Source organism: Citrus clementina, unplaced genomic scaffold, assembly GCF_000493195.1.
Source record: "Citrus clementina cultivar Clemenules unplaced genomic scaffold, Citrus_clementina_v1.0 scaffold_2, whole genome shotgun sequence".
Lineage (NCBI taxonomy): Eukaryota > Viridiplantae > Streptophyta > Magnoliopsida > Sapindales > Rutaceae > Citrus > Citrus x clementina.
In genome coordinates, this window is record NW_006262688.1 from 7440132 (window position 1) to 7452415 (window position 12284).

The 12284-nt window shown below is 36.7% G+C and overlaps 1 protein-coding gene across 1 annotated transcript; it reads right to left on the reverse strand.

Moving 5' to 3' along the window:
- Positions 1–1790: 1790 nt before the first annotated feature.
- Positions 1791–12284, reverse strand: LOC18053146 (DDT domain-containing protein PTM). Its single transcript, XM_006446149.2, has 9 exons — positions 10635–12284; positions 9878–10486; positions 7323–8424; positions 6541–6823; positions 6323–6447; positions 5337–5797; positions 4251–4279; positions 2838–3464; positions 1791–2699 (listed from the first exon to the last, which is right to left on the reverse strand). Exons 1-9 carry the CDS (start codon positions 12098–12100, stop codon positions 2116–2118), a joined length of 5286 nt encoding a protein of 1761 aa, XP_006446212.1. The 5' UTR covers positions 12101–12284; the 3' UTR covers positions 1791–2115.

Sequence of the window (12284 nt, forward strand, 5' to 3'; positions counted from 1 at the left end):
AGATCATAACAGGGTACCCTTGAAGATATAATGGGATGAGCTAACAGCTGAAGAATCAAACATATTTGAAACCAAAATAAAAAAAAAAAATATCAAGATAATGCCTGGTTTTCAGTCAATATCCAACTGGCAGAACTCTATCTTGCTTTCAAAATTCAGATAAAATGATCTCTTGATGGAAAAGAGTAGTCCCAAAACAGTTCAAAGTAGCCAGTGGGCTACTCTTTTTATTAACAGAATCTTCTTATTAACTCTCAAAAATAATTGTCAGCAGCCAAAGATAAGCCAAAAGATAGACCTTAACTAATGGTAGTGTAGGCATGTGGCAAAACATCTTTATCCTCAGCAAAGAGTGATACCTTTTCACGAAAACCATTCTCATGCAATCATAATACTGCAACTCCATACACGGGTCAAATGCCTGATGAAGTTGGTCCAGCCATGTTGGTAAACCCTAAATCTCAAAATGAGATGACAGCCGAGCATACAATGGCTTTAACTCATAACTATTAAATAAAATAAACTTCAAATACAAAATATGTCATAGTAAATTTAGATTGAAAGAAAATGTATCCCGAAAAAGAAAACGACAGTATTGCTCACACATTGAAGAATCAAATAAGATGGCTCTGACCAGACACAGTTTCCTCCTCTATAGGTTTCATTGGCTCATAACATGTACATGATCTAATTAATCTTCTATATATTTCCGAAAAACAGAACAGATGTGTAATTGGATCAGATAATGAGCTTATTACTAATAATATATATCCAGATATACATGCAATCCACCAAAAGAAGATCTGGAAGTAAGTAGATTTCAGTTGAAAATTCAGTACGAAAATAAGTTACCATAGCAGATAACTTGTGACAAATGTTACAACAGCAATTACTGGATGCAAATAAACATTACAGATTCTACAACAAACTGAAAAGATGTAGAAGCATGCACATGTAAAATCTCCATTATACAATAAACAAAACTCGCAATTAATAAATCTTCTCCACTGGGCCTCGTCTTCTAATTTCCATAGCAAAATAAATGTCATCAATAACCATAATTTCTTATAAAGGAGTTACATAACAAGAAATACACAAATACAGACATCAAAGTATATCATGTTAGAAATTCTAGCAAATGACCCCTCACCATCATAGTCATTAGATGTCAAAGCAGGTATTAAGATTTCTTAAATGTTTTCAGTTCTATTTTTTCTTATTGATTCTAACGAACAACAATTGACCTTAACCACAAAAGTGGACATTTTACTCTATATCTGAGTGTTTAATGCAACTAAATCGATTTGCAGCAGCTACATCAGGGCATCAAAAAACTATTCAATGATTTATACAAAAGTTTCCTTTCAAGGCAAACACCAAAATTGAAGTATGAAGTTCGTTGCATCTACAACATATTCACTAATCATAATTTGATTTAATCCTATAGATTTGACATCCACAAATTAAGTACAAAAGGATAAACTTTATAAGCAATTGAATATGCAGCAAGAAGGGTAGCTGCCCAGAAACTTAAAAAAAGAACAAAACAAAAAACAAAAAAAGTAGCAACTATCAATTTTCTGTAAAAGGAAAAAAATTCCACAATAAGCTTTCATCATACCAATCAATAGTTATTCCATTACATACAATGTCTGCTGACCTGGTCAAGAATTTCCCCTGAATCTCCAAGAAATATTTCCCAAGCACAAATCATCTTTTCAAAAAATTTTGAACCATTAAAAGAAATGCAGCAAAATGGGGAATTCTAGGAAATGGAAGTCATCAGAGTTGATGGTCACAGACGGTCTCTTATTTTCTTCTGTTTCAAATGAATCATTCTGATGTACTCCTAAAAATTGTGCCAGCATTCAGACAAGATTAGAAGATTTACAAGTAACTCTAGCCTTACAGAAAACTCTACCCTCTACGGTGATGGCAGTCTTGTTTGCACTAATTAAATGGTAAGTTGTAAATCTAATCTAGATTGCTCCCCACCCCCCCAAAAAAAAAAACCATCTAACAATTTATCTGATGTCACATATGCTTGCGCATGCAAATCAATTGAATCCATAAGAGTTCCATCCGTTGGAGAATTTAGGATGGCCATAGTCTTCACTAAACCATAGCCTTCACTAAACCATCCTTTTCCTTGCGATGACTTAACAATGCTGTATCAGTCTCCATCGAATCCACATCAAACTTGCAGGAAGGTCGTTCTGCCTGATCATGGAGAGCCACAGAAACATCATGTCCTGGTCCTACTGCATTATCCTCCAGCATGACATTCTCATTAGATGTTGTTAGTATATCCTCATCAGAAACGTGGATTGAATCTGTATTCTTATCATTTCTAACAAGTGCATGCTCTTTTTCTGCTTCAACTCTAGATTCCAACATAACACCACACATTTGCTGCTCCTCACGAAAACAATCATCGACTGGAAATGATTCCTGATGATCTTCATTAGAATTATCCATTGGATTTGATTTTAACTCACCGAAAGGTACAACAGGTTTACTTAGTTCCTCAGAACATCCAATCTTGTAATTAGTTTGTGCCTCAAGTTGGGATCCATCACTTCCCATAGACACCATACAAGAACAAACAGGAGTCCTCTTACGGCACACATGGCACCTAAATCCAATAAGCTTACTGATGTTCTCCACCTTAAGTCCAAAAGCATCCCCATGATACCATTCTGCATAAAATATAAAACATGCAAAAGGAATATTATGAAAAAATGAAAAAACTGATAAATAATGGTGCATTAATAACAGCATGTTAAATCAGTAAAACTATCATGTATCACTAGAAAGAGACATTGAGAATTTGTTACCTCCACAAATTTCACAAGCAATATAATTTGATGTGGATGTATGTTCAGCTTCATGACAAAGATAGCATTTTGGTTGATCAAGGGTATCTGTCAAGAGCTCAGATGCAGCCAAGAAATTTTTCCTTGTAAATTGCATCACTCTATCATCATCTGGCTTTCTAGATAAGAAGAGACCATTGAGCCAGTAGCTATAATAAGATTGTGTTCTCTTCTTCTGCAAAGAAGTGGTCTTCTTTGGTTTCCGGGACGTTTTCTTTTTGGATTTTGGCCTCCCTCTCTTGCGCCCTGCATGCTTTCTATTTTGCACTGAGACAAGTTTAGCTCTCCTAGCAGAACGACGCAGAGGTATAGCAGCAACTTTTTTATCATTTCGTGATCGTAGTGATCTGCCACCCACCACTGTTTTTTTACTGTTCTTTGACTGCACTGACCTGCGACCTGTGGTTTTTTTACTTTTTTGCGACTTAACTTTTACACTTCTTGTATTCATTTTCCCTTTCTTTGTGCCATTTTTGGCAGTTCTTGTGTCCTTCTTGAACCGACCATCTTGGCATTGGTAGCATGTATATTTACATTCAGTGGTGACTGCCCCAGCGGACTTCCTAATATGTCTCTTATGAAAATATCCTGAAACACCATAATTATCTGAAATCAATCTTAAGATTACAAAGAAGTGCATCAGACATCAGATTTAAGTCTTTTAACACTATACATAATCAGAATATGGAGTAACACAGGACTTCTTCAATAACATCATCGAAAAGGAGCTAAACTGATGACCTAATAGTCTAAGTTTGATAGTCTCGATGAGTTAGTGACGCTAAGATGCTTTCTGAAGGAAAATAATTGATCTTCAAATAGGAATGAAAGATTAAAGTTAAAGCAATCCTATTCCATTTTGGAATAGGTGACCCATGATTGTAACCATGAAAAAGAAACAAACAACCAAGGAAATCTTAAAAGAATAACCATTTTACGAGAGCAAAATTTGTTCAATTGGTTGGAATGAGCAAAGGTATGGCTACTAGTTAGTTCACTTCAATTAGATGGACCCCTTGAGTTAGTACAAGAGGTGAAGGATGAAAGAAAGAAATCTTCAAGAAATCTGCTAATCCAGCAAAAACAACATCAAATCTTTATAAAGTCAATGAACCAGGTGAAAATCCTACTGATCAACTATCATGGTCGCTATATCTTTCCTGAATGCTTATCATGATGTCATCCTACCTTCAATTCAATGGTTTTGCAACCCTTACCTAACCTTATGATAAGGCATCGCGAAAAGGAAAACAGAGAGAACAACAATTCTTTTCTCCAGAAAATGAATACCATGACTTGTAAAGAACACAACTCAACGCTGCAAACATGATTAAGAACAAAACAGTAAGTTCTACTAATAACATAGCAGCTTACCTTTACAATCTTGGCAGCAGACAGCATCCCTGCAGAGTTTTAGGCCCCAGAGAGAAAAGAGAAAGAGATGCAGTCAGTACAATTAGCAAATCAGAAAATGAATCGAGGAAAAGCAATCTCCGCAAGATTTGCATTTAGGCATCAAAACTAGGTATTAGTCTACATAATTTGGAACATTCTACTTTAATACATTATTGTTTCAGGTTCCATGTATTTAGGCCAAAAAGAACCTCAAGGTTCCTACCAAAAAATAAAGAAACTATAGGTTCCCACCAAAAAATAACGAAATCCTCTTTCAACCAAAAATAAGTATTAGACAATGGCATCTAGTGCATGGGGCAATAATAAGAGCCAGTTGCCAAATGCAAGAAAATATCAGAAGACATGGACTTAAAATTTTGTAAACCAACACAGGTAAAATGAGAGCGCTCAGAGGTGCGCCAATGAATTTGGTCAGTAAAGTATCCAGAAGGTAATTATAAGGACCTTGAATCAGACCCAGAATTAGACCATAAAGAGACTGTCAAGGCAGAGGAGTATTAAAATTTAGAAAGCTTTCAGGTGCAATGTGTCACAGTCATCTTGCCCTTCTGTTTCTTACACAGTTATCATAACTTCATCCTTACAGTAGAAAAGATGTATGCTTGAGTTTATTAACTGATCTGTATGATCATGTAAATCTAAAAAGCAAATGAACCGAGTGATTTCGAGACAGTCCTCTTTCATTAAAGAGACAACGTTATCAATTAATTTGACAAAGAAGGATGGGGAATGCCCACTGTGGGTGAAAAACGAAACAGGCTTAGGCATGAAGATATTCATATTTTACAGCTGACATGAGAATTAACAGAGAATTTCCATTAATGACATCTAGAAAAGGAAATATGATTATACTTTTGCTAGGTATAAAGAATTCAAAAACATAGCAATTCGCAGCACTTTTTAAGGAAATGTCTATGTACTAAATGAAAATCTGCGTACTGCATTATTTCTCCATGCATGCAGTTAATGATACTTATTCCACCATAACTAATCATTCTTAAATAATAGGAAACAATCAAAAGCAATAACACAATATTATAGTACCTGATTAGGACATCTTTGCTGCAATGCCCGCATTGATAATACTCGGATCTTGCAGCTTTTGAGAAAAGATATGAAAATCCCCTATATCTCAAGGACTTCTTTATGACTCCAAAAGGCTCTGAAAGTTTCCCAGAACTTAGCTTAGGGGACTTTCGGGCAACTCTTCTTTCTTCAAAACTTTTCAGTAGATGTAAGGGCACATAAGATTCGTTCAGCCAATATTTCTTCCTTCCACTGGATGATTCTTCAGCCATTGAACCATGTCTAATGACAATGTCAGGAACACTTCTCCTCTTGCCAAAATCAACAAGATACTTCACCCCTTCTTCTTTTAAGCACTTACGGCGAATAATTGCCTTCTTGAACAGCCTAACAGACTTCCTAAATTCCTTGTCCATTGTACAGAGTGGATGTGTGTTTTCAATGTCATCCCAACGAACATTAGAATCAAATTCTCTAACCTGATAGTGGACCAGGATTCCAGAAAATAATCAGTTAATGAATATATGTTGGAAAATTAGTCACTTTTCGGGAAAAAAGAGAACAATTATTCAAGTTGGAGTTTGCTCGCCCAATACAGTGATAATCAAGAAGGGAAAAGGGATACCAGATATTTCTGACACAATAAGAAAAAGGTAAAATTGAGTGTAGCAATGATTAAAACATAGAGATTAATTCAGAGCATGGCATGCAGGGTTAGCAAATGAAGCCATTCGTACAAAATTTTTACAAACTTCCCACACAACAAGAGAATTCATGATTAAACATAGAGATCTCTGCAAATGACCATACAGTATGATCATGTACAGGGATAGGTGGTTTTTTGGGATTCAAAACAGATTTTCAAGTGCTCGTTTTTATATAGGTTTGCTTCCTTTCCCAATAATTTCTTTTCACACACTTGTAATGCCCTTCTTATATTGTTGGAAATATTCAAAGTTTCTTATGAGATAAAAAATAAAAGGCAAAAAAATATGTGATCTTACCTGGATAGCTAGCTGCTCTACACTGGTTGATGACTCTACAGCAGCTCTCCAGGCAACATTTCTGCTTCTCCTCGCAAAATCTGAATTCTCAGGGTATAGTATACCCGGTATTTTCATACACCCAGCTGCAGAATTTAAACTTCAAACAAATTCAGAATATATTCAGTTGACAAAACCGAAAATTAAGTTGAATAGAACACATAAGAAAAATTACAGACCTTGTCTAGCAGCTTTGGAAACCAAGGAGCGAGGTAAACGTTTCCAACTAAAAAGCTGACAAGACAACCTGCCACCTCTCCACCAACATAGGCTCAATCCTCCAGCAGCTTTTGTAGAAGGGTTACCATCAAAATCCCTAGCCTTCTTCCTGCCAGCTCCCGCCTTTGAGTTTGCACGCGATGAAGCAATGACTATATGAGAAGCTGAACCCACCGTAACAACAGAATCCACATGCTTGAACCACTCTGCTGAAAGTGCAAGATGTTGCAGATTTGCTTCTAACTGTACAATTTCATAACACCAGAATCAGACAAAAATGTCCATATAACATAACAAATCCACACAGCAGATCACAACAGAAATGCAACATGCTAGATCAACCAAAGAAACAGAACACTGCTGCCAAAATAATTGTTTTAAAGAATCATAGTTTCAAGGAAATAACAGTTGTTTCAAAATGGGTGGTCTCAGGTTACCTGCATGCTGATAAATAGGACCCCATTCAAGAAATTAATTAATTAACCAGTCACGCTTATCTGCTATCTATTATACATGCTTGCAAATCCGATGATTTTATGATTTAAAATTTATTCAAAACATAAACAAACTCTTATTGTAAATCAACCACATATATAAGTTTGTTCAAAATTCCAAAAATGAAATATCTAGGTGTGGAGTTTCTCTGTGCTCTGATTTGGTTTTTTCCTATCAGCTGCAAGTTGCAACCCAAGTAAAATATCAAAAATCCTTCTAAGCTGGAAAATAACAGCATATCCATTACCGTGAGGAGTAAATGTTTTACAGATGCCATGTCAGCTGCCTTAAGTGCACTTTTTCGCCAAAGTTTGGTATAATGTGGATTGAGCCATGGACCTAGCAAAAGCCCTAGCAAACGATCTTCGATGGAGAGAATGTGGCATATGACATCTACAAGATGGCCTTTCTTGTTCCTCTTTGATAGAAGGCCGGCCACCTCACTTTCTGAACTCCCCAATTTAAGACCATTATTCATGTAAAACAAGCAATCCATGTCATCTGTAGCTGATTTGCAAGAGAAGCACCACCCACATTTTTCTTTCTGCGTATCTGCATTTAGCTTCTGAGTATTTGGCCAATAAAACTTGTCCCATTTCTTCAAGATGGCTTTCATCTGCTTAGAAATTATCACCTCATTGGAGTTTATGGGTTCCTTACTGATTTCATTTGATGACTTGTGCATTAATTCTTCAGCTACAGATGAGGCTGTTTGAGCAAAACTATAACGATTCATGTAAGCAATTTCTGGCTGCAATTGTAATGCGTCCCCTTTTCTTGAATTTGTTGGAGATGAATTACAGCCAGAAGATGCAAATTTCTGTTTAATATCAGAAGTGCTAGATGTCATGGAATTATGTCCAGGTGCTGGCAATTTCCCAGCTATTTCAGACTGATTTGAGAATTCAGCAGCTCGAATAGAATTATCAGGCCCTTCTTTCTGAAAATTATCAAACCCTGAATTCATTTGTGTTGTTTCAGCAGATCCTTCTGAACTTATATTTGGCAGCTCCATAGCAGTCACCGAGTCCAATAAGTTCACAGATTTTGAAAGTGCACTGTCAGGACGATTAGAATATCCGGCAAGAAAGTTTTCTTCCAGCTTCTGCTCATTATCAATCTCACTAATGGTAGGAACTTCTGCCTTCATATGCCTGCTTAAAGATACAGTGTTCAGGGCCAAATTACTCCGTACTCCATTTGAGCTGACTGTAATATCCCACTGCTTGCATATTGCATTTATAATACCACCATAAAAGGTATCTGACGACTTTAGCACATCAATTACAAAATTCAGATCATCTCTACAGTAGTAATTCAAAATAAGCTCTGTATCGCAAGAATCTGACCTGCGGGTTCAACAACGCATTAAACCAAAGCAATTATGAACTTAGTGCACAAATGGAAACAGAAATCATACGTTATCCAAGGGAAAAACTTTATGAAAAAAAATAAAATAAATTGAGGAAAAGAGAAAACCTCTTATTGATAATTAGGAAAGAGCAGCACAGCGGTGCAATATAGGCAGACACTATATATTTACTATCCAGTTCCCACTTTACAATGAATGGTCTTGAAATGTTTTCTCAGTAAAAAGCAATATATTGTGCTTGGATATTTGTTCATACCAAAAATGAAGAACCTGCCTAATCTTCAGGACATGGTAGGTAAACTCAAACCATGGCCTTGTAGAAAACATTTCCAAAATGAACCAAATTACGGCTAATTTAATCTATAATAATATTCTCTGTAAATATTTTGCTTACATATTAATATCATTGCGTGAGAGATTTGAAGTCTTGTAGGGAAACATCATGTTCTTAGCAGGGTCACATGCCACCACTTCGTCAAAGCAATTTCACATCTAACATCCAGTTCGTCATATTATATGGCAGTTCTTATGCATTTATTTCATTCCTTAAACCAACTGGATGACATTTTGAGAAAGTTTCACAAATCCTGTAAACCTATGTTTGACCAAAATAGAAAACAATGGACCTCACTACCTTTAATGGCCTTCCATTATAGCAAACAAGTAATAAGTACGTGATTTAGTAATTAAAGAAAATCATTGTGATTGGCAATGACACACACCACAAGCCACCTACATTCCAAACAGAAATATTGAAAAAAATGAAGTACAACAGAGCAGCGTACTTCCAACAACAAGAGATACGAAATCATAATTTATTGCACTTTGTAAGGCGAAGACGGAAGTTCATAGATTTATGCCTAATAGGCTTTCAGATGTAAGATATAGAGAGTGGGAACAAGGCATTGAAAGGATGACAAGATTTCTAGGTGAATGACAGAACTAAGGAAAAATTAATTCTACAGTTGCAATTTGGTTTGAATTGACATTTGGAAAAATAAGGGTAAAGCAGTCACCAAAGTGGCTTTCAAACTCACGGTTGTAAAATTAAATTGTTATATTGCTACTCACATATTTATATCGAGGAATTAGACAAACTCTCTGTTCAAAAGCTACCTAATGATACAATATTTTTTTTCTTTTTCTTTTTTTGGTGGTGTGGGGGGGAAGGTTTCAGATCTCTTGTCCAACATCAACAAGCAAGGCTTAGGACTTTGCAGGCGTAAATTGTTCATTAGTTTTAGATTCCAAAAAGTTTCAAGTTCATAACTTGCAACCAGCCAGAAAAAAAAAAAAATTGATATGTAATTGTAATGTCCCTTTATGAAATTGACATGGTTAACAACATATTTTATCACCTCATCTTAACGATAGCAAAAGATCTAATTAATTACCATATTAAATCAATGTAATAAATTGAATAAACTTACACTAACAAGTAACCACAGCTGCAAAAATATAACCGTCCATGAGGATCAACGCCCAAAAGCTCAGCTCCTCTAAGGGATTTACGAGGTTTCATCCAAGGCTTATGTCTATCTAGAGCACACTCGGGGCAGAACCAGTCACCTTCTGGTACATTAGCAACACCTACACACTTTGAATGATAAGCAGCAGGGCATCCATCACAGCACAACAAACTCCCATCCATCTTACAAAGGCAGCATTCATCACTATTCCAGTCATTGGCATCATCAACTACCTCCTCCGTCAAGCAAGAACCAGCAGAAATATCCATCGCAACCCTCCTCCTCTTACCAATCTCATTGTTTATATTCCTATCAAAGTCCATTTCAGGCTCAGCCACTGATGATCTTCGGTTAAGCTCCATTCTTATGGCCTCCACCTCAATCATATCATCACATAAACACCGAAGGATCTCAATCTTCACAGAAACAGGTTGTTTGCAATACTCACTACTGAATAGCTTCAAGCGAGTAAGCTCAAAACCTGGTTTCAATCCTGAATTATGAATCAAGAAGTACTCGGCCATAAAAATGGGCCAAGTGATCAAATCCAGCAAACCCCAGTTAAGACTCCTACATTAGATAATCCAACAAAAACCAATGAAGTGACCATTTTAAAAAAAAAAGGAAAAGAAAAGGAAAGAAAAAATAAAATGAACAGCAGAAAAAGAAAAAAATTGATTGAGAAATAGTTTAAAGGCAAGCAAAACAGAAATAATACCTCAAGCAATCGGAAGCAGATTCACAACCTTCTTTTGAAAGATGCTCCAAATGCTTCCTCAAAATACGCAAAATTGAGACATGAACGCTGTCAAATAACAAATTAGGAGAGCTGCACTTCAGTGCAGCGACAAAATCCTCCAACTCAAAGGGACTTAAAAATAATAAAGTGCTAAATGATCTCAGACAAGCATAAATGGAAAAAAGGTCTAGTACAGGAATTCCGTCTAAATCCAAATTCCGCGAAGAAGGGGGTAGCAGCAACTTTGGAGGATTAACCACAGGCTCCTCAATTCTTCCAGCATCCAATGTAGCCGGCAATTCCTCCATTGACACATCAGCCATGGCATCATTGACCTCACAAGACATTTTTGAGCTCAAATCTTTGTATCGAGCAGACCCTCTGCGAGTACTTCTTCTCAAAACAGGTTTGGTAACAGAATTTATATCATCCACAGCTTTTCTTTTTTTTCTTCTACCACTCAATTTTTTGTGTGACCTTCCGATATCACCTTGGCACCCATCAATTACAGTACTAGCCGGAGTGGCAAAGTCCTCCTTCAACTGAACTTCATTAGATTTATCATGGCCCCCAAAATCCCCAACCAGCATACTATCTTCCTTTGGCATTCCATCAACCAACCCAAGACAAACATCCTGAGCCACATGAACTTCTGTTAGTGCTCCATTCATAACAACGCCCTCTCCCACCGTATGCAAAGAAGCCAATACCTTCTTCACTTGGGCTTTACAATCACCAGTTCTGTCATCTTTATTTTCCTCATCAACGCCCACATTCAAATCAAAACCACATTCTTTCTTCTGCGTCTCCAAAATCTCCGAATTCTCTTCCAATTCTCCATTCGCATCTAGATTTAAATCAATACACCGTCTCTCTTTCTTCTCCGAACTCAAATTTGCCTCCAAATTACCACCATCATTTAAATTTAAATTAAACCCGGCATTCAAATCAATACCATTTTTAATTTCAACATCCACAATTAAGTTCCCATTAACAGAACCCCCATTCTCTCTCACATCCTTCCCTAGGGTTTCTTTACAATCTCCATTCAAATCAAACTTACCACTAAACCCATCAATTTCTCTAAAATTCTCAACAAATCCAACATTCAAATCAACTAACCCATCATCATTCAAATCAAAGTTCTTTACGGTTCTCTCAGCTTTACCTGACTCTCCACGCTTACCCTCGAGCCGGCGCCTCTTCTTCGGCTTCCTACCGAGCCGTGGCTTCACGTGAACAGGTTCAGCTTCAACTTCACCAACTTTCCCGCCACGATCACTCTCCAGCAGCGAAGCGACTTCAGAGACGTCCACTTCCTCCAAATCACCGTCCTCGTATGCGATCTCGTAGAATTTAGACGACTCGTCGTACGATTGAATAGTCCCAGTAAAAACCCCAAATCCCCTAAACTCTTTCTTCACCTTTCTGCCCACAAATTCCATTACGCCCCCAGACACGAACGATCTTTTAGAGAAAAAATGGTTTTGGTTTTTGTAAATTCTCTCTCTCTAGAATCTAGAGAGAGAAATGTCAGTTTTCAAAAATAAATGGAAATAAAAATAAAAATGCCAAAATGGGGTTTTAATTTTGACGTTCAAAGAAATGTGAAAGGGAAGGAAAAAGAAG